The 22737-nt window shown below is 42.4% G+C and overlaps 1 protein-coding gene across 1 annotated transcript in view; it reads left to right on the plus strand.

Annotated features, from left to right (window-relative positions):
- The window catches only part of LGI2 (leucine rich repeat LGI family member 2), a 49298-nt gene that overhangs the window by 5457 nt on the left and 21104 nt on the right, over positions 1 to 22737 (plus strand). Inside the window, exons 4-6 of the mRNA XM_007535120.3 lie at positions 2329 to 2400; positions 8557 to 8628; positions 9836 to 10005. Of these exons, the coding sequence (XP_007535182.3) occupies positions 2329 to 2400; positions 8557 to 8628; positions 9836 to 10005 (314 nt within the window). The remainder of the gene's footprint in view (positions 1 to 2328; positions 2401 to 8556; positions 8629 to 9835; positions 10006 to 22737) is intronic.

Here is a 22737-nt window from a genome sequence, read left to right on the forward strand (position 1 = left end):
GCGCTACCGCCCGACTCCTGGTTACTAATTTTTAAGTGAAGCCTCGCTCTCCAGGGGATACAATTTTATGTTAGGAATTCAGCTCCCTGCCACGCCTTCTGCAGTGTCTCCTGGGAGCTGCTGCTAGGCGCCTACTTTTATTATTTTTTCTCCTTTAGAAAAAAGTCTTTTTCTCTTTTCAGATGTGCAGCAATGAACTTTGCTCTGATTTCTCCCCTTTTTTTTTTTTAACTTTTGCATGGTCTTTTTTCATCTTAAGTTCTTTTCATCTTGTTTCTTTTGAAAGAGACAGAGATATTGAGAGAGCAGGGAGAGCTAGAGAAAGGGAGAAAAAGAGAGACGTCTGCATCTCATGAGGTTTTCTTCCTGCAGGTGCGGACTAGGGACTTCATCATGGTCCTTGTGCCTGGTACTGTGTGCACTCTACTGAGTACATCACTGCCTGTCCCTCTGGCCCTTGCATATGTTTTCCCTCCAGACTTTATTTACATATTTTATTTGACAAAACAGAAAGAAATTGGAGGGGGACGGAGGGAAGATAGAAAGAAACACTTACAGCACTGCTTCACCAACAGTGAAGCTTTTACAGTGCAGGGGGACTGACGGCTTGACCCTAAGTCCTTGCACATGATAAAGCGTGAACTCAACTGGGCATGCCACTGCCTGGTCCCACCCCCCCTTTTTTTTTTAGTTTAATAATAGTATCTTGATAGAAGATATGATTATCTGTCTTTCTCTGTTTCTGTCTCTCTCTTGTGTGCCTGAGCCTCATGCATATGAAATTTTATTATCCTGGGCCAACATTTTCAGATACAGAGATGGACATACAGAAAAAGACAAAGAGAGAGGGAGAGAGGCACGTTATCACTGAAGCTTCCCCTAGTGAGAACTTCCACGTGGTGTGCCTAGGGCTCGAACATGAGCTGTGCATGTGGCCTGGCAGGCACCCTCCGGGTGAGCTATCTCACTGGTCTCTGGATGGGATTTCCTTGCTTAGCATTCAGAGGGGTTGCAAAGTGGGTCTCTGCTTTCCTCTCTGAATTTTAGCAGGTCGATGTCTAGGCTCTGAACATATCCTGGTCTAAGGACACTCTGTCTTCAGGAAGGAGTGATGTGCATCCTCTCATGCACTCTGGAAGTAGAAAGCACAGCCCAGTCTAAGTGCTGAGTATTCCAGAGTGGATAGTAGAGTCCACTCATGCAGGCCAGATCTTATCAAAGCGCCTTAGTTCATCTCATAGTCAAGGTTATTGAAAGAGATGTCAACTTACCAGCTTATAGGAGAACAGGCTTATCATCACACTCCAGGTTCAGAAACCTGCTGCCTACTAGATCCCTGACTTTTAAAAAACAAACATCAGATGGAATAAGAATGGAGAACTGTCTCACCAACCAGGGCTGTAGGGGTGCAAGAGGCCGGTGGGGGGAGATGGTGAAGGTCTCTCTTAGACCATCTCATCAAAGGATACTCTTCCATCTGATGTAATGTGATGCCATGAACTACAGCTTAGTACTCTGGGGCCCTAGAGGGATACTCTTAGTGCATCCACCCCACGTATTTCCCACAGATATTTAAAGCATGGACAGAATTATTCCTCCAAGCTCCTGTGCACTTGAACTGAGACATCATTAGCACGGGGAAGCATGTTTGTCCAGTGCCAGCTCTATTGCGCTTCCCTTTCCCAACCATTTAGGCATCTTGAGAATGTCTCTGCCTTGTCAGCTTCTTGTTCAGACATTAGACTGCATGGGGCGTGCTGAACTCAAGTTTGCTGGAAGCCATAGCTTCATGGAACTGTTCCCCCAGCAAAAACTCACATGGAGATAAGACTGTGGTTTCCTTTGGAGGGACAGCAATATTAACAAGCTCTGTGAAAAACGTAAGCAAGTTGGAGTGTGGAAGATGGTTGGAAGCCTTCCAGTCTTGCAGAGATATGAGAATGTCTTGCCTTTGTGTGGTGCTTTCCTTAACCCTCTTTATCCCCCCAAGATGTTTTCCCCTCATTGCCAGCTCTGAATCTGAGGATTCCCAGACTGTTCTTGGAAGGCATGCAAAAAAAAACAAAAAAAAAAACACTTGTTTATACACACACACACACACACACACACAAACACACACACACACACACACACACACACACACACACACACACACACACACACACACACACACACCATACCATGCTTCAAGGGAAATCTCGTGTAGCTGTCCCAGTGTTGATGGGTGAATTCTTTCAGAGTTTAGTCCCGAAGCATACCACCACCATCTTTTTTTCAGAGACCTGAGGCAGAGAAGCTGCAGCTAAACTTTTCTGCTGCTCTCTGTAGGTTCATCGAAGGGAACAAAATAGAAACCATTTCAAGAAATGCCTTTCGTGGCCTCCGCGATCTCACTCACCTGTAAGTCCTATGAAGCTTGCCTTGAGTTCTTGAATGCAAAGAGTAAGACTTACTTCCCTTCTGTCTTGTCCAGATTGAAACATTCTCTGCAGGAAACCAATCACCAGATTTTCCAAGAAGCTGCCGGTTTGCCAGCCAGACACCAGTCCATGTGATTCTCACCATGCTTTGCCTAACAAAGAGGCTGCATTCTGCAGGATGCATATGTGAATGTCATAAGATGCAATTATGCAGACCTAGACAGTCGAGTCTACTACTTACCAGGCTACACATAGTGTTAGCTGTCCTTGACCCAGACATTATTCGGTGATGGCTGTAACTCACACATTTGACAATAGTCTTCCATCCTCCTGAATCGCCATGTGGACTCTATCTGTGTGTGAAGCAGAGAGTGCTCTGCTCTAGGAGGGGCTTATGTCAAGTGAGGGAGAAGGGAAGGAAATGGAGATGAGCGGGAGGACTAATGTGTGCAGGCAAGAGACTGTTTCTCTAGTGTTTCTTTCTTGGTAGTCTGTGAGTCCCCATAGAATAGATTAGGCCAGTGAGGGCTTCCATGACTCAAGAACATACTGAATGCAGGTTCAACGTTAGAACAAAATGGAATAGAGACATTATTTTTTTTGTGGTGCTGCTCATTTGAATGCAAATAGCTTTTTCTTTTATGTTGGATTAATCTGCAGCTTAAGCTAAGCTCTCTGGGTTCTGTAATAGCTTTCTGGAGAAAAAAATAGTTAAACAAATTGATTTGAATTGGCAGATGAGAATGAGGCAAGTACCTGCACTTTGCAGATTTAGAAAGCTGGGCAAGCGAGTGACTGTATTGATGAAGACGGGGAAGCAGGTGTTGTCTTAGATGAGCAATTTCTTAGGCAGGGACCAAGTCTCAGGTGTATGAGAGATGTTTTGTGATTGAGTAAGATAATATGTCTCTGTGGTCAGCCTATCTGCAGACACAGGAAGACTGTGAAAGCTGGGACGATGATGGGGAGGGCTCCGGATGGGATTGTGGATAGGGAGTGACGGTGTTTGCACTGTGTGCAGCCCTGACTGATCCAGCCTTTAGAGAGTCACATCAAACATTCACGTAGAAACCAGTCTGTCAGTGGGCTTGGCAAACATTGGATTCTAGAAGTGCATGAAGCAGAAGCTCTGCCTGAGGTGTAGATGTGAGGCTCCTAACATCTGGATGAGCACAGTTGACCCTGGAGAGCACCACTGTGTTACGTTTTCTCCTTCTGCCCCTCCGCTTCCTCCTCCTCCTCTTCTTCCGTCTCCTGTTTCTCTGTCTTCATCCATATATATATATGCCTCCAGAGTTATTGCTGGGGCTTGGTGCGGGCACTACAAAGCCAATAGCTACTAGTGGTCATTCTTTCCCCCTCTCCATTTTATTGGATAAGACAGAGAGAAATTGAGAGGAAAGGGGGAGGGAGAGAGGGAAAGAGACACCCACAGACCTACTTCACCACTCGTAAAATGTCCCCTCTGCAAGTGGGGGGAGTGAGGGGCTCAAACTTGGATCCTTGCATGGGTCCTTGAGCTTAGTCCTATGTACACCTAGTTATGCCTTTGCCGTGCCCCCCGCCCCGTATTTCTGCTTCTTATTAAAGACCTGAGGGGAGTTTCAAGCCTCAACCTAGATACCAGATTCTTGCGTTTCTTCAGAGGCTAAAGAGAGCTCTAGACTTGAGTTTGCGTCACAAGGCTGTTATGGTGAATATTGCTCAGCCCTTTCGAGATTCTGTTCTTTTATCCTTAAAATTGGGGTGATGATACTGAACTTGGGAGAGTGCAGCACAGAGGAGGTTATGTGCAAAAGGCTGTTCAGCCTGTAGCCCACTGCCCAGGGTAACCACCCAAGGTACGGCTGGTGGGTGCAGCCCTCGTGACCAGCAGTGACACCGAGGACACCATCAGCCTGCCCTCTGCTCACTGAGAAGCCTCCGTCATCTCCCCAGACGCTCAGTCGTTGTCTGGGCGGTTTGTGCTACCAGGCAGCATCTGCTAAGAAGACAGCTGGGTGTGTCTGGAGAACAGCAGCTGTGGCCAGACCTACCCAGAAGTCAGGAGTGAGGGTCTTTGTTTTTCAGTAGAAGCCCTGGGGTGGTTGTGACAGGTGACTTCACTGCACCAGTGCCCCACTTGAATATGGGTTGTGAGGATGGAGGGGCTGTGGACGTGTGTGTCTGCAGGTGCATGGGCCTCTGTGGTCATGCTGTGTGTTTGTGCATGCTTGTGTAGTGTGTGTGTGTGTGTCACTTCCTTTTCTGTATGATATGCAGAAAGCACAAACAAGACAAAAGAGTCTTCTGCTTAAGATATTGGTGTGGGGAGACTGAGGTTGGGGGAGTGAGTCTTTCCCAGACACCTAAACACCTGTCATGGGGAGATGAGAAGTTGCAATCAACTGCACTATAAACCATTAACTCCACTCCTCAATAAAGGAGAGCTAGTGAGAGAGACAGACAGATGGGGTGTGTTGAAGTGCGCATGTCTGCTCGATGCTCACACCTACAGGGTGTGCCCAGCTCCCCAGCCTCAGGTCCTTAAATGGCCTCAAAATGTCAGGCTCTCAGTGGATCCCTGTGCTGTTCTTTCAGTCCTTCCCAACACTGGGCTGATTCCCTTCACTCTAGGTGTTTCTCTTGCCCAGGGCCTCATGGAGTCTGCCAGTTTCCTTCAAAGTCCAAATTGAGTTCAGCCGCCTCCGTGGAGCCATCCCTGACCGCCCCCCTTCCCTTCTATTCCTCTCACCTCCCCAGAGCTTTCCTGTAGAATCTGGCCACGCTGGCTGGGCGGCTGCCTTTCAGGGCTGGGAATCTCACCTCCCAAGCCCTCTTCATTAGCTCTGCTCCTCCTCCCAACATCCAGCCCTGAGCGAAGCCAGCAAGACCTTTGTTTTCTGATGGCAGATTCTGATCAGGTGGGTTCCTCGCTGAGTTGGGTTTCCCACTAGCTCTCTACTTCTGGGCAAGTCATGTGACTTTTACTCTTGGCTGCTCTAGGTGGGAGATGTACAGCCACTGTTTATAGCAGGAACTCACCCGCCCACCTCCCCAGCTTGTGAAAATTAATCAGAGAGAGTGAGGATGTATCAGCTCTTTCAAGTTCACTCCTGTACTTAAGTAAGTCACATCGGGAAACTGCTTGTATTTGTTAGATACCTGACTCCTTCTTTCTGTGACATTTTCTGACCCCTGCAGACACATTCAGATGGCAGGACACACAGACTAGGTTTCAAAGCATGAAGGAGCTGCCCCCAGCTGTAAAATCTAGGACATGTGTTTTTCTCTCACTCTTCTAAAGCCCCAGGGACAGCTTGCCGTTAAGTAGTTTTAGAAATGAAGTAAGTGGCATGGATTTGCAGGGAAAATGAAGTGGAGAATGAAGCCTTACGCACAGAGCGTGAGTGAAGTGGACATAGCTCAGCTGAAATTTCAAGTGAGGACTGGCTGTCGTTCCTAAGCATTTTTCATGTCCGGCTCCAAATAATCTGTATCTTAGCACTTCAATACATGTAGATTGGCTGATCTTTTACTTAAATAGTTACCTTTTAATTAGTCCCCACTCTGGAAAGCTGACCATTAAAAAACTGCTTTATGTTTTCATTTCAGGAAGTGACTGCTGGACTATTTTCAGTCCAATATCTCTAAAAATGTACAAGTAAATCATTTAAGAAGGAAAATAAAATAACAGATGAAATGGAATGTTAAACCATCTGCAGTTACCTAGATGGAATGGGGTGTAATTCCCCAAATGTAGTTCTCTCCATATTCTGCTGCTATCTTTTTGGAATAAATAAATAAATAAATAAAAGCGGCCTAGGAGGTCATGCAATGGATAAAGTATTGGATTGTCAAGCATGAAGGCCTGAGTTTGATCCCTGGTAATGCATGTGCCGGAGTGATGCCCTGGCTCTCTCCTCTTAAGAAACAAATTAGAACAGGGCCTAGTCGATTCATTTTATACAGGGAACATTGGAGTGCACCACTGTACATGTTCAGGAATGCTTTTTCACACCTCTTTCAAAGCAAGTTGTCACACCCCATCCATCACCAAAATCCTATTGGTATCTGGAAGTGAAATCATATTTGGGTAAAAATGGGCTATGTTTTTTTTACTTTAGCTGACTCTAAAGAGGGACATCCACTTCTTGAATCTTCTTTCTAGGACGGGTCATCCCAATGCTACCAGAGGCTAATTTCATGTACATAGTTTTGAAGAGGTTGGTGCTGCATTGCCAATTTTTTTCATAGTCATTTATATGTCCTGCTGGTTGCCATCATGGATAAAAGAAAACAAAAGCAGGCTTGTGTTTCTTGGCTGGCTCACATTATCAGAGTGTGGGGCCTGGGGAAATCACGGGCTCAATGTACATTGTCTCTATGTCAACAGTCCTGCGCCCTGGACATTCATCATCAGTGGGGTGACAGGGCACGGCAGAATCCTGATTTACTGGAGAAAGACACAGTGCTGTCCATTCATGTCTCCCTCCTGGAGACTGGGGGTAAGGGGGGGTGGCTACTCTGGGGCATTTTCTGCAGCCATGTGGTCCGGGAGGTGATGCAGTGATAAAGCTTTGGACTCTGAAGCATGAGGTCCCAAATTCGATCCCTGGCAGCACCTGTGCCAGAGTGATACCTGGTTCTTTCTCTCTCCTCCTAGCTTTAAAAGAAAGAAAGAAAGATCTGTAGCCACTAACAGAAAAATAAAATAAAATAAAATAAAATAAAACAAAAAAAAAACAATGCAGCCTGGTTTCTGGTCAGCCTTCTAATGAGAAAATGCAATTGATCGTTATCAGTCATTCCCTACACGTTGTGGTTCACTGAGTTCTTATAGTATTGTTAGGGTCAGAGCTGAGCATTCTCGTGGAAGAGTATTTACTGAGTTCTTTTTATAAAACCACCAGTAACAATTCACGTAGATGAAATGTTAAAGACCTTCTTGAGCTAAGACTGCAACTCAACAAAGATGTACTGAAAGACTGGCAGGTGCCAGGCAGTGTTTTTGGAGCATCTAGATGGAAAACAAACTAAAATCTCTGTCCTCTTGATCTTGATGTAAAAGAGAGAGTGCAACCAGTAGACAAGTAGATGAATATACACGGCAGGCCAGGTGTCATCGCGCGGTGGAAATCAGCGGTCTACAGAAGGGCCATGAGTACAGGTCACGGAAGGTGGTGAGCATTGAAGACAGACTTTGAAATGGCGATGGAGTCCATCTGATGGGTGGGCATTTGGAGGAAGGACTTTCGGGCAGATGTACAGCAAGCTCAGAGACTTTGAGGAGGCTGTGTGCCTGGCGTGTCTGAGGAAGAGCAGAGAGGCTGGTGTGAGACGCAGCCCCATAGTGAGCAGGAGTGCGCGTAACTTGGCTACGGAGGGTCAGACACCATCACAGGGACTTTGGCTTCTTTCTTTCTTTCTTTCTTTCTTTCTTTCTTTCTTTCTTTCTTTCTTTCTTTCTTTCTTTCTTTTTTCCTTCCTTCCTTCCTTCCTTCCTTCCTTCCTTCCCCCCTCTCTCTCTTTCTCTCTCTCTCTCTCTTTCTTTCTTTCTTTCTTTCTTTCTTTCTTTCTTTCTTTCACCGCTGGGGCTTGGTGCCAGCACTATGAAACCATCACTCATAGTGGCCATTTTTTTTCTTTCTATTTTATTTGATAGAACAGAGAGAAATTAAGAAGGGAAGAGGTGTAATAGAGACACCTGCAGACCTGCTTCACTGTTCATGAAGCAGCCTCCCTGCAGGTGGGGAGCAGGGACTTGAACCTGGGTCCTTGTGCATGGTACTGGGTGCACTCAACTGGGTATGCACCTGTTTGCTCCCCCCTCCCAGACTTTGGCTTTTATCTTGAAACTTATCCGACACCATCGCAGGTATAACAAGTGCACAGAGCTTTATAAGTGCTGGTTGTAAGAACAAAACAGAGTCTCCGTTGTGCTGTAGCATCTCGGAGCTCATCTCCACAACCCCCTTGTTCAGCCCAGCTCAAGTCATTTCTTCATCTCGGCATCCTTGAGCAAAGCCCGAGACTGAACCAGCCCGAGACTGAATAGATAATAATTATTATTTAGTAATTATTGTTATTAAATCATTTGATTTATTTACGAGCATGAAGGTAATAACTGCATTAAAATGGGGCTTTCTCGTTCTAGTTCTTTGGCCAATAACCACATCAAAGCACTCCCTAGGGATGTCTTCAGTGATCTAGACTCTCTGATTGAACTGTGAGTAATGAAAATGGAGTGTCTGGGTGCTTGTCAGAGTATTACAGTGAATCCTTTGCTTTGTGGTCATGCTTCTTTTCTGCTTTGCCTGTGTGCCTGGTTCTGTTTGTTTTGCTATCAGGATATCTGTCACTGGGGCTCAGTACCTACATATGAATCCACTGCTCCTGGAAGCTATTTCTTTCTTACTTTCTTTTTTTATTGGATCAAGACAGATAGAAGTAGAGGGGGAGGAGACAGAGAAGGGACGCTTTATGAACCTGCAGGTGGGGACCAGGAACTTGAACCTGGCTTTTAAGGCATGGTCGGTGTGCTCTACTGGGTATGTCACCCTCAGCCTCAAATTTCACTGCAGGCCTTTAACGTTGCAGCATTATTATTATTATTATTATTATCATTGCCTTCAGAGTTATTGTTGGGGTTCGGTGCCTGCACTATGCATCCATTGTTCCTGGGCCATTTTTAAAAGTAATTAATTATTTTTTGGGGATAGGACAGAGAGAAATTGAGAGGGGGAAGACAGAGAGAGAGAGAGAGAAAGATAGACACCTGCAGATCTGCTTCACCGCTTGTGAGGTGACCCTGCCTCCCCCCACACACACACATGGGAAGCGGGGGCTCGAACTTGGATCCTTGTGTTTCACACTCCATGCGCTTAACCTGGTGCACCACCACCTGGTCCCCTTGCATCCCAATATTTAAGACAAAGTTGCACATCCTGGGAAGCAGTGTATAGTTCATATAGTGTTGTTTTTTGTCTCTTTAGAGTAGTCTCTCCCATCTACAGAACTGTCTAGTATAATACTTCAACTAGATCTTAGTGTTTTGGTATGTGAACACTATCTTCCTCTAATGGCCCATTTCTGTCCCTAAGAACCTTTGTGGGGTCCTGTTCTCCCCTGACTTTTCCCTATTTCCAGTATGGCCTGGTGACAGTCACCAGAGGACTTGGGGACACCCCACCTCTGAGATATCTCTGCCATACACTGAAAGTCTTGGGCCCTGAATGTGATTCATTCATGTCAGCTGTAAGTACAAGAAATGAGATACATGAGGTGTAATTTTTAACATTTCATTTTTTGGGGGGTGGGGTGGGGTGGGGGGTTCTGGGTCTGAAATTCACCAGGATGCTCTTAGTTCCAGAGTTAGAGATTACTGCCAACACCTGTCAAACACGTTTGCTTGTGTTTTCTTCTGTGTTCTGTAGTGACTTAAGGGGCAACAAATTTGAATGTGACTGCAAAGCCAAGTGGTTGTATCTGTGGTTGAAGATGACAAACTCCACTGTCTCTGATGTGCTGTGTATCGGGCCCCCTGAATATCAGGAAAAGAAGCTGAACGATGTGACCAGCTTTGACTATGAATGCACCACGACAGGTATTTGCAACCTCAGGCCAGAGGCCCAAGGGTCCCTTTGCTCTCCTTTTAGATTTCTAGACAAGGAGTGAGGAAAGTGAGTGTAAATGTTTTCCATCAAAATGAGCTTAAAAGAGTGGCTGGGCAGTAGTGTGCTGGATTGAGTGCTCACCGTACCGTGCACACAGACCTGAATTCATGTCCCACCTACACGGGGGAAGCCCCACCAACAGTGAAACAGGTCTGCAGGTGTCTCTCTCTCTCTCTGTATCTCCCCATCCCTCTCAATTTCTCTCTGTCGTATCAAAAAAAAAATCAAAGAAAGAAAAAAGATAAAAAAGAAAGAGAAAAATGATTTCAGAAGAGAATTAAGTATTCTAAAAAGAAAGAAATTGATGGATAAGAAAAATACCTCAATGGTTTGAAGGAGTTGTTTATTTTGAAGTACACTAACTTTAATTTGGATTATTTAGAAAATTCAAACTTCTCTAAAGATTTGTCTTTAAAATTCAAACTATAAATTAGTAGGTTTTCCATAACAAAATTTCTAAATTCGGCTAGGTTCTGCAGACAGTGGGTGCAGGGGTACCCTCATGACTACTTCTTTTTTAAAAAATCTTTTCCCCCCCTCTTGTTGCCCTCATTTTATCATTGTTGTAGTTATTATTGTTGTTGTTATTGATGTCATTATTGTTGGATAGGACAGAGAGAAATGGAGAGAGGAGAAGACAGTGAGGAGGAGAGAAATACAGACACCTGCAGATCTGCTTCACCACCTGTGAAGCGACTCCCCTGCAGGTGGGGAGCCGGGGACTCAAACTGGGATCCTTATGCTGGCCCTTTCACTTGGCGCCATGTGCGCTTAACCATCTGCGCTACCGCCTGGCCCCCCATGACTAATTCTTGATTCACTAGTGCTACTTTCTTTTAGCAAAGTACTGTGGTGTGTGGTGGAAAAGACAACTAATAAACTCCAAGATTTTTAAAAAATATATATAAGTTGCTTACATAGTTTCAAGAAAATGAAGTTAACTAGTTAAATTACAACTTAGTATATAGAAACATAGAAATACTACCTAACTAGTTATCAAAAGAAACAAAACAAACAAACAGATAAACTCCAGAACTGGGGGAAATAGCACAACATTTATGCAAAAAGCCTTTTGTGCCTGAGGTGCCAAAGGTCCCAGGTTTAATTTCCCTGGCATCACCATAAGCCAGAGCTGAGTAGTGCTATAGTTAAACAAATAAACATCCAAAACAAAGCAAAACAAACACCTCTCTCAGGAAAAAAAAAAAAGAAAAAAGAAAAAAAACCCCACAAAATACTTCCATTGAGGGGATAAATATGAACAAAGTTTGATTTTGCTTACCAGGGCTTAAAGGTTTTAGAATATATGTTGTCCCAGGGCACAAAGATAAAATTAAAACATTAATTAGAAAGGAGATCATCTGGGACCGCAACAAGACAAGAGTAGAACGACTTCAGGAACACACCAAATCACCGGTGAGTGTAAATACGTGTGGCTCATGGACAGAGAGGAGCCTAGGGAGAGATTAAGTGGCTAGTAACAGTCCGGCAGTTTACCAGATAAGACACCACCTCCAGTCTGTTTCACCAACAAAAAGATGGCTGAAGGGAGGAGAGGACTCCCCTAAGACTCACCAAATGCAACTGAGTCTCCATTGCTGCTGCCCTCAGAAGCTGGAGCATCATGGGGGAGGCCCTGTGCTGACACCAGGGGACAGAGAACTAACCAGGAACTCAGGAGAAGATCTATACCTCAGTGGCCTAGCAGTGGGACTGTGAGAGTCTCTTTGCATAACCACTGGATTATCTCTGCCACACCCTGCTTTGTCTCTTGGTCCAGGAGTGAGGGATTAAGCTAAAAAACCTACCTATAGTTTAAAAGCCCTGAGGCTCTCATAGCCTACAGGGAAGAAAAAGAACCAAAGAGGCTTTTAAACCACTGTGCTCCAACTCAGGGATTAAAATAATATTGAAACAACTGTCAATTTCTACAACTGTGAACCCTTTAATTAACTTACTTAGACACAACTCAATCCAGGCAAGAGTGATCAGTAATTTGAAAAGTACTGAGAGAGGCACTTCATAACATAATATATAGAATGGTTAAACCAACAAGAAGAAATATTGGAGAAATGAACCAGGACAAGAGTACAGCTAAAAGCCCACCAAAGGTTGAAGCACAAAATAGTGAGGTCAACATCCAAACACTAGTTAAGGAAATAATCACAGGGGTGAGTAAAGAGTTTGAAAGAATTGTCATCAGAAATGCAGAAACAACAAATGAGACCCTGGAAGAAAACACTAATTATCTCAAGGTGATTAGAGAAGCTGAAAGCTGAAATAGCTGAGCTAAGAACACAAGTAGCTGAACAAGCTAAAATAGTATCAGAACAGTGTAACAAAATAGATGAAATCCAGAAAACAGTAGAGGGGAGAGAGAATAGAATAAATGAGGCTAAAGACAGAATTAGCAAGATCGAGGATGAATTAGAGACAACTAAAAAAGTAAGGGATATCAAAAAGAGATTAAGAGATACTGAAAACAACAACAGAGACCTATGGGCTGACTTCAAAAGAAATAATACATGGATTATTAGATTACCAGAAGGAGAAAGAGAGGGAGGGGAAGAAAAAATTCTTCAGACCATAATAGCTGAGAACTTCTCTAGTCTAGACAGCATAAAAGACATAAAGGTTCAAGAAGCCTGGAGAGTCCCTAACAGAATTAACCCAGACTTAAAGATACCAAGACACATCATATTTAGAAGGGAAAGGAATAAGGATAAAGAAAGGATCCTGAAGGCTGCAAGAGGAAAACAAAGAGTCACCCACAGAGGAAAACCCTTATGATTAGCAGTAGACTTCTCCACACAAACACTACAGGTCAGAAGATGATGACAAGATCTATATTGAGTCCTCAATGAGAAAGGCTTTTAACCGAGACTACTGTATCCTGCTAGACTGTCTTTCAGACTTGACAGAGGCATAAAAGCCTTCTCAGACAAGCAACAGTTGAAAGAACCAACTATTACCAAGCCTGCCCTGAAAGAAGTTCTGAAAGGTCTCCTATAAACACTCAGACCACCATAATAATGCCATATATAAGAAAAAAAAGCTGTAAAAAGCTGTAAAAAGCTACAAGAATGGCATTAAAATATCTTCAATCTTTGATATCAATAAATGTCAGTGGCCTGAATTCACCTATTAAAAGGCACAGAGTAGGAAGATGTCACAACCCAACAATCTGCTGTCTACAGGAAACCCACCTAACTTGACAAGACAAACATAGACTCAAAGTGAAAGGATGGGAAACTATCATACAAGCCAATGGTCCACAAAAAAGGGCAGGAACAGCTATTCTCATATCTGACATGATAGAATTTAAAATAAATAAAATTTAAAAAGATAGGAATGGACATTACTTAATGCTCAGAGGATCAGTCAGCCAAGAGGATTTCACAATTATTAACATCTATGCATCCAATGAGAAGCCATCTAAATACATCAAACATCTACTGAAAGAGCTACAGCAATATATTAACAGCAACACAGTCATAGTAGGTGACTTGAACACTTTACTCTCTCAACTTGATAGATCACTCAGGCAGAAAATCAATAAAGAAATGAAGGAGCTAAGTGAAGATATGGATAAACTAGAACTATTGGACATTTTCAGAGTCATTCACCCCAAGAAACTGTAACACACATTCTACTCAAGTCCACATGGGTCATTCACAAGGATAGACCATATGTTAGGCCACAAAGACAGCATAAGCAAATTCAAGTACATTGAAATCATCCCAAGTATCTTCTGAGACCACAGTGGAATGAAACTAACATTTAACAATCAACAAAAGATTAGTGGTAGTCTCAAAATGTGGAAGCCCAACAGTATACTATTTAACAACTACTGGGTCAAAGAGGAAATAAAGGAATAAGTCAAAATGTTTCAAGAGTTCAATGAAAATGAAGACACAAGCTATCGAAATATTTGGGACACAGCTAAGGCAGTACTGAGAGGGAAGTTCATAGCCATATAAGCACACATTAAGAAAGAAGAAAAAGCACAAATAAACAGCCTGACTGCACATCTTAAAGACGAAGAAGAAGGAGAAGGAGAAGGAGAAGGAGAAGAAGAACAACAAAGGAACCCTAAAGCAATCAGAAATACAGAAATCACTAAAGTTAGGGCAGAAATCAATAACATTGAAAATAAGAAAAACATACAAAAGATCAATGAAAGTAAATGCTGTTCTTTGAAAGAGTGAACAAAATTGACAAACTTTTAGCCAGACTCAGAAAACAAAAAGGGGAGAAGACCCAAATAAATTCGATCCTAAATGTAGAGGAGACATCACAACAGACACCGCAGAAATTAAGCATACCCTGCGAGGCTTCTATGAACAACTTATATCCCACCAAGGCAGAGAAACTGGAAGAAATGGATGATTTTCTAGATACCTATGAACTTCCAAAATTAAGTAAAGAGGAACTAGATAATATGAACTGGCCCATCACAGCTAATAAAATTGAAACAGTTATCAAAAACTCCCCCCCCCAAAAAAAAAAAAGACCTGCACCAGATGGTTTTACAAATGAATTCTACAAAACCTTCAAAAAACAGCTAATACCTCTACTTTTAAAAGTCTTCCAGAGGATTGAAGACACTGGAATATTCCTTTCCAGCTTCTATGAAGCCAACATCACTTTGATACCAAAAGCAGACAGGGACACAACCAAAAAAGAAAACTACAGAACAACGTCTCTGATGAACATAGATGCTAAAATATAGAACAAAATTCTAGCCAACTGGATACAGCAGTATATCAAAAAGATTGTTCATCATGACCAAGTGGGGTTTATCCCAGGGATGCAAATTTGGTTTAATATACGTAAATCAATCAATGTGATCCACCACATCAGTAAAAGCAAGACCAAAAACCACATGGTCATATCAATAGATGCAAAGAAAGCCTTTCACAAAATACAACATCCCTTTATGATCAAAACACTACAAAAATGGGAATAGATGAAAATTCCTGAAGATAATGAAGTCTATATATAGCAAACCTACAGCCAACATCATACTCAATGGTGAAAAACTGAAAGCATTTCTCCTCAGATCAGGTACTAGACAGGGATATGCCCACAGTCACCATTACTATTCAGTATAGTGTTGGAAGTTCTTGTCATAGCTATCAGGCAGGAGCAAGTAATTAAAGGGATAAAGGTTAGAAGAGAAGAAGTCAAACTCTCCCTATATACAGACAACATGATAATATACATAGAAAAACCTAAATAATCCAGCAAGAAGATTTTGGAAATCCTCAGGCAATACAGTAAGGTGTCAGGCTACAAAATTAACATTCAAAAATCAGTGGCATTTCTCTATGCAAACACTAAGTTAGAAGATGATGAAACCCAGAAATCAGTTCCTTTTAGTGTAGCAACAAAAACAATAAAATATCTAGGAATAAACCTCACCAAAGAAGTGAAAGACTTGTATACTGAAAATTATGAGTCACTGCTCAAGGAAATTGAAAAAGACACAAAGAAGTGGAAAGATATTCCATGTTCATGGGTTGGAAGAATTAACATCATCAAAATGAATATATTACCCAGAGCCATCTACAAATTTAATGCTATCCCCATCAAGATCCCAAGCACATTTTTAGGAGAATAGAACAAATGCTACAATCGTTTATCTGGAACCAGAAAAGACCTAGAATTGCCAAATCTTGAGAAGAAAGAACAGAACTGGAGGCATCACACTCCCAGATCTCAAATTGTATTATAGGGCTATTGTCATCAAAACTGCTTGGTACTGGAACATGAATAGACTCACTGACCAGTGGAATAGAATTGAGAGCCCAGAAGTAAGCCGCCACACCTGTGGACATCTAATCTTTGACAAAGGTGCCTAGATTATTAAATGGGGAAAGCAACCAGGAACTATCAGATACTTACTATTGGCAGAACTATTTTTTGCATAAATTTTAAAGACATCTTCAATGAAATGAATCCAATTACAAAGTAGACTAAGGCAAGTATAAACCGATGAGACTACATCAAATTAAAAAGCTTCTGCACAGCAAAAGAAACCAATACCTAAACAAAGAGACCCCTGACAGAATTGGAGTTCTTTACATGCCATACATCAGATAAGAGTGGAATTAAACTAACACTTAACAATCAACAAAAGATTAGTAACGGTCCCAAAATGTGGAAGCTCAACAGTACACTTCTTAACAACTTCTGGGTCAAAGAGGAAATCAAGGAAGAAATCAAAATGTTTCGAGAGTTCAAGGAAAATGAAGACACAAGCTATCAAAATATTTGGGACACAGCTAAAGCAGTCCTAAGAGGGAAGTTCATAGCTATACAAGCACACATTAGGAAACAAGAAAAGGCACAAATAAACAGCCTGATTGCACATCTTAAAGACCTAGAAGAAGAACAACAAAGGAATCCTAAAGCAACCAGAAGGACAGAAATTACTAAAGTTAGGGCAGAAATAAATAACATTGAGAATAGGAAAACCATACAAAAGATCAATGAAAGTAAATGTTGGTTCTTCGAAAGAGTAAACAAAATCAACAAACCTTTAGCCAGACTCACAAAACAAAAAAGGGAGAAGACCCAAATAAATCGAATAGTAAATGAAAGAGGAGATATCACAACAGACACTGCAGAAATTCAACGTACCATGCGAGGCTTCTATGAACAACTATATGCCACCAAGCTAGAGAACCTGGAAGAAATGAATGATTTCCTAGATACCTACCAACTTCCAAAACTAAGTAAAGAGGAAGTGGATAACATGAACAGGCCCATCACAGCTAATGAAATTGAAACAGTTATCAAAAACCTTCCCAAAAATAAAAGCCCTGGACCAGATGGTTTTACAAATGAATTCTACAAAACTTTCAAAGAAGAACTAATACCTCTACTTTTAAAAGTCTTCCAGAAGATTGAAGACACTGGAATACTCCCTGCCAGCTTCTATGAAGCCAACATCACCCTGATACCAAAAGCAGACAGGGACACAACCAAAAAAGAAAACTACAGACCAATATCTCTGATGAACATAGATGCAAAAATATTGAACAAAATTCTAACCAACCGGATACAGCAGTATATCAAAAAGATTGTTCATCATGACCAAGTGGGGTTTATCCCAGGCATGCAAGGTTGGTTTACTATACGTAAATCCGTCAACGTGATCCACCACATCAGTAAAAGCAAGACCAAAAACCACATGGTTATATCAATAGATGAAGAGAAAGCCTTTGACAAAAAACAACATCCCTTCATGATCAAAACACTACAAAAAATGGGAAAAGTAATACAACAATAAAACAACAAGGGCAATAAAAGAGAATAAATTAAAAAAATGGGAAACGATGGAAAATTCCTCAAGATAGTGGAGTCTATATATAGCAAAACTATAGCCAACATCATATTCAATGGTGAAAAACTGGAAACATTTCCCCTCAGATCAGGTACTAGACAGGGATGCCCACTATCACCATTACTATTCAACATAGTGTTGCAAGTTCTTGCCACAGCAATTAGGCAGGAGCAAGGAATTAAAGGGATACAGACTGGAAGAGAAGAAGTCAAACTTTCCCTATTTGCAGATGACATGATATCATACATAGAAAAACCTAAGGAATCCAGCAAAAAACTTTTGAAAATCATCAAGCAGTACAGTAAGGTGTCAAGTTACAAAATTAACATTCAAAAGTCAGTGGCATTTCTCTATGCAAACACTAAGTTAGAAGAAGATGAAATCCAGAAATAAATTCCTTTTACTACAGCAACAAAAACAATAAAATATCTAGGAATAAACCTCACCAAAGAAGTGAAAGACTTGTATACTGAAAATTATGAGTCACTGCTCAAGGAAATTGAAAAAAACACAAAGAAGTGGAAAGATATTCCATGTTCACCAGAGCCATGTACAGATTTATGCTATCCCCATCAAGATCCCAACCACATTTTTTAGGAGAATAGAACAAGTTACTACAAATGTTTATCTGGAACCAGAAAAGACCTAGAATTGCCAAATCTTGAGAAGAAAGAACAGAACTGGAGGCATCACACTCCCAGATCTCAAATGGTATTATAGGGCCATTGTCATCAAAACTGTTTGGTACTGGAACATGAATAGACACATTGACCAGTGGAATAAAATTGAGAGCCCAGAAGTGAGCCCCCACACCTATGGACATCTAATCTTTGACAAAGGTGCTCAGACTATTAAATGGGGAAAGCAGAGTCTCTTTAACAAATGGTGTTGGAAATAATGGATTGAAACATGCAGAAGAATGAAATTGAACCACTATATTTCACCAAACACAAAATTAAATTCCAAGTGGGTCAAGGACTTGGATGTTAGAACAGAAACTGTCAGACACTTAGAGGAAAATATTGGCAGAACTCTTTTCTGCATAAAGTTTAAAGACATCTTCAATGAAATGAATCCAATTATGCCGTTCTTGTTGTGGAGAAGCCTCTTCTGGGCTCAGACTCCTGATGTGCCCACTCTGTTGCACACCAGATGCGGGGGTCTAGGAGAATTTCATCCGAGGCAGCAGGGGCTGAGTCTTACAGGACTCACTCTGTGTCTGTTGCTAGTGATGTGACAAGAGATGATCCTGAGACCAAGCTGATAGCAATGATCCGTTTACTGATCAGAGAGGCAAGACTTTTAAGGGGTTGCAGAAGAGGTAGCTTGTTTATACCATATATGGTTAAAGTGGAAAAGGGGCAGAGAGGGGTAAGGGGTTGGGAAAACTATCAGGTGAGTGATAGTCTAAGGAATGAGGAAGCTAGGCTTTGCGGTGCATGGGTGTAGGGGTTCTTGTATGTCAGGAAGGTGAGGTTTGGTTATAGTCTAATTCAGAAGGGCAAGAACAAAGAAGTGAGAAAAGGGGCCTCTGACACCCCCTGTGTAAGCAGGAAATCTGTTTTGGGAATGAGGCAGTAGGGTTATCAAATGGCTAGCAGACAGAGAGGTGTCCTGACTTCTGGTAGCTTTTGAATAAGTAGACTATTTGGTTTAAAAGCAAGGAAGTAAGCTGTTGTATTGGGAATGCCGAGTCCCTGTGTGGCATAGAGTCTGACATGTGAAGCTGAACATGAAGGTTGTTCTCTCCCATGCTCAGTCTCTGGTAGAGAGAGGCTGACAGGAAGACCGTGTTCCTCAGGAACCCATCTTTCAATGGGTGGTTCCATCACGCTCAACCATATCCTTACAGTTTCCCTACACAATTACAAAGAAGACTAAGGAAAACATAAATCTATGGGATTACATCAAATTAAAAAGCTTACACACAGCAAAAGAAACCAATACCCAAACCAAGAGAAGACCCCTCCCAGAATGGGAGAAGATCTTTACATGCCATACATCAGACAAAAGTTTAATAACCAAAATGTATAAAGAGCTTACAAACTCAACAAGAAGAAAACTAATAACCCCATCCAAAAATGGGGAGATGACATGGACAGAATATTCACCATAGAAGAGATCCAAAAGGCCGAGAAACACATGAAAAAATGCTCCAAGCCTTGATTGTCAGAGAAATGCAAATGAAGGCAACAATGAGATACCACTTCACTCTTGTGAGAATGTCATACATCAGAAAAGGTAACAGCAGCAAATGATGGAGAGGGTGTGGGGTCAAAGGAACCCTCCTGCACTGCTGGTGGGAATGTAAATTAGTCCAACCTCTGTGGAGAACAGTCTGGAGAAATCTCAGAAGGTTAGAAATGGACCTACCCTATGATCCTGCAATTCCTCTCCTGGGGATATATCCTAAGGAACCCAACACACCCATCCAATAAGATCTGTATACATATATGTTCTTAGCAGCACAATTTGTAATAGCCAACACCTGAACACCTGGAAGCAACCCAGGTGTCCAACAACAGATGAGTGGCTGAGCAAGTTGTGGTCTATATACACGATGTAAGACTACTCAGCTATCAAAAATGGTGACTTCACCATTTTCAGCAGATTTTGGATGGAGCTCGAAAAATCATATTAAGTGAAATATGTCAGAAAACAGATGGATGTATATAGGATGTTCTCACTGTCAGGCAGAAGTTGAAAAACAAGATCAGAAGAGAAAACACAAGTAGAACCTGAACTGGAATTGGCGTATTGCACCAAAGTAAAAGACTCTGGGGTCGGGATGTGGGGGATAATACAGATCCAAGAAGGATGACAGAGTACCTAGTGGGGATTGTATTGTTATATGGAAAACTGGGAAATGTTATGCATGTACAAACTATTGTATTTACTGTGACTGCAAAACATTAATTCCCCAATAAAGAAATTTAAAAACAAAACATATTAATTATTCCCACTTTAATATCTTACAAAGAGCAGGTGAAGGTCTTCATATGAAAGGCTTAGATGAACTTTCTAGAGCTTCTGAAGCCAGGTTTTTAGAGGAGAGAGAGGATCAAGCCACAGTGTGGAGCCTGCTCCCTGGACTTTTGAAAATAAACAGTTAGGCTCAGGGTTGGTATCTGCAAAGCCTCAAGGCATATCTGTGGCAGCAGCAGGAGTAGGAACAGAAAATAATGCAGCTTGGAAAGACAGCCACTGCCAAAAGAAAATGTCTCTTTTAGGTCTGTCCTACCCTGCCCTTCAAATAAATGACCCCAAACTTGTACAGTAAGGATTATTTTTAGACTCATAATGCACTGTAGGAACCCTGTGTGTCTCAGATAGAAGCCTGGACTCCTGTGAAAATGCCCTTGCCTCTCACCACTGAACAGGGTTATTCACCTGTGTAATTGGCAGGTGGCCTCTTGCCCGCTGAGGTCGCTGGGCGGCAATTTGTTGTGCTGTGGCGCTGTGCAGTAAATCAGAGGTCACTGTCAATGACATGTACGCCAGAAGGTGACACTCAAGGCCCTTGAGTCTGCAGTGCTGGACCAAAGCTCACTGGGCTCCTCTTCTTCTACCTCTTCCATTTTTTTCTTTCCTGGAGTCTTCTACAAAAGTGGTAGGAGAAGCTGTTTTTTGTTCTTATGTTCACACCTGGCTTTGGAGTGTGGGGAGACATTGCCGACCTTTGGGTTGCAAAGGACTTTGGGAACTGGGAGTCATTTATATGAACAGGAAAAGAAAAGTTTAATTTTTATTTTGGATAGAGGTGAAGAGAAATTAAAAGGGGTGGGGAGAGAATGAGAGAGAGAGAGAAAGAGGAAGTGAGAGAGAGTGAAGGATAGAGGGAGAGGGGGTGGGAGAGGGAGGGAGAGACACCCACAGCACTGTTCCACAGCTCATGAAGTGTTGGGGAACATCTAATACAATATATACTTACCTTGGTATTCTGGATTTATGCATGTTTTGGACTAGCATAAACTATGATTTAATCCATCACTTTGTAAGATTTGACAAGTCCATGGTTTTCCAGAGGTCAGTGGGTGTTGTGAGAGGCCAATGCCTCCCCCTCTGCCACAGTGACCACCCAAGGACTGATGAGAAACTGGCGACCTGTTAACCTTCAGATTACTGCCTATCTCAATATCCTATGGGATTAGTTAGTAAAATAGTAAAAATATTGTACTTGTCTTGAGATAACTGGTATGCCTTCCGTTTGATATTTACCCTGTGTAATCTGTATGTTTGCTGTGACCCTACACTCCTTTCCAGATGTGCTCCGAGAAGATAGATGTATGCTCCTTGCTGATGTAAGCTTTCTGTGGAGTTTCTTTGTTATAAACCTATCAAAAGACAAGACTGTTCTTTGTTAGTGCGTACTTCTTCTGTCTCCCTCAGACAGAAGGGTGTTTGCCACACAGGCCTTTCTTAGAATAAACTTTAGTCTTAGAATATTTTTTCTTGTTTGAGCTAGCCTGAGTGGAGATTTCAGTGTCGAGGCCCAGTGGAGTTTGCTCTTGCAATGAAGCTGTTCTCTACTGTAGGTGGGAACCAGAAGCTTCAACCTAGGTCCTTGCACACTGTAATGTGTGCACTTGACTAGGTGCACCACCAGCACACCCCCACCCAAAAAAAAAAATAAATAAAAGGATTTTTGACCTTCGAGCCCTGGGGCTGGGTGTGGGAATGACCCAGGCTCTGAGGATTAGCAGAGGAACGGAGGTTGCTAGGGACCAGAGTAGCCAGGTCCTGGAGCCCATTCTTTTATACATGTATTTGTCTTTGTTAACTGACTTCCCATTAAATTCAGTAAGTACTCCTCTCCAGAAGCAGGGGCATGGTGCCTTGGAGTCTTTCAGCCAAACTCTGTCGCACGGTTACTTGCGTCATGAACAAGTGGCCACTGCCCACTTGCCACTTGTCCTCAACTACGACCCTTGCAGTGGGTCATGATTGCAGTCGGTCGGCCCAGATCCCAGTCTCCTACAGCTGGTCATTTAGGAAAGGCCAGGAGGAAGTAGGAGAGTATGGAGAAGCGACAGAAAGGCAGAGCCCAGAGTCTCAGTACTCATCCTCCGAGCTCATTGTTTTCTTCTCAGCTTCCCAGATTTCCAGGGAAGGACAGGCTTCTCCCCCTCATCATTCTGTTCCTGGCTCAGGGGTGTAATTCACACCCCAAAGCCACTAGCAGGCTGCTTCAGCTCTCTCCATTAATCAGCCCTCCCGAAACTCTCGGCTTCAAGTCTATTTTTAATCACCCTCCAAATCCCTGTGACCCACTCATGATTCCCCGCGTTCGGTGGCTAATTCACTAGATTCC

The sequence above is a fragment of the Erinaceus europaeus genome, chromosome 3 (genome assembly GCF_950295315.1).
Source record: "Erinaceus europaeus chromosome 3, mEriEur2.1, whole genome shotgun sequence".
In the NCBI taxonomy this organism is placed as follows: domain Eukaryota; kingdom Metazoa; phylum Chordata; class Mammalia; order Eulipotyphla; family Erinaceidae; genus Erinaceus; species Erinaceus europaeus.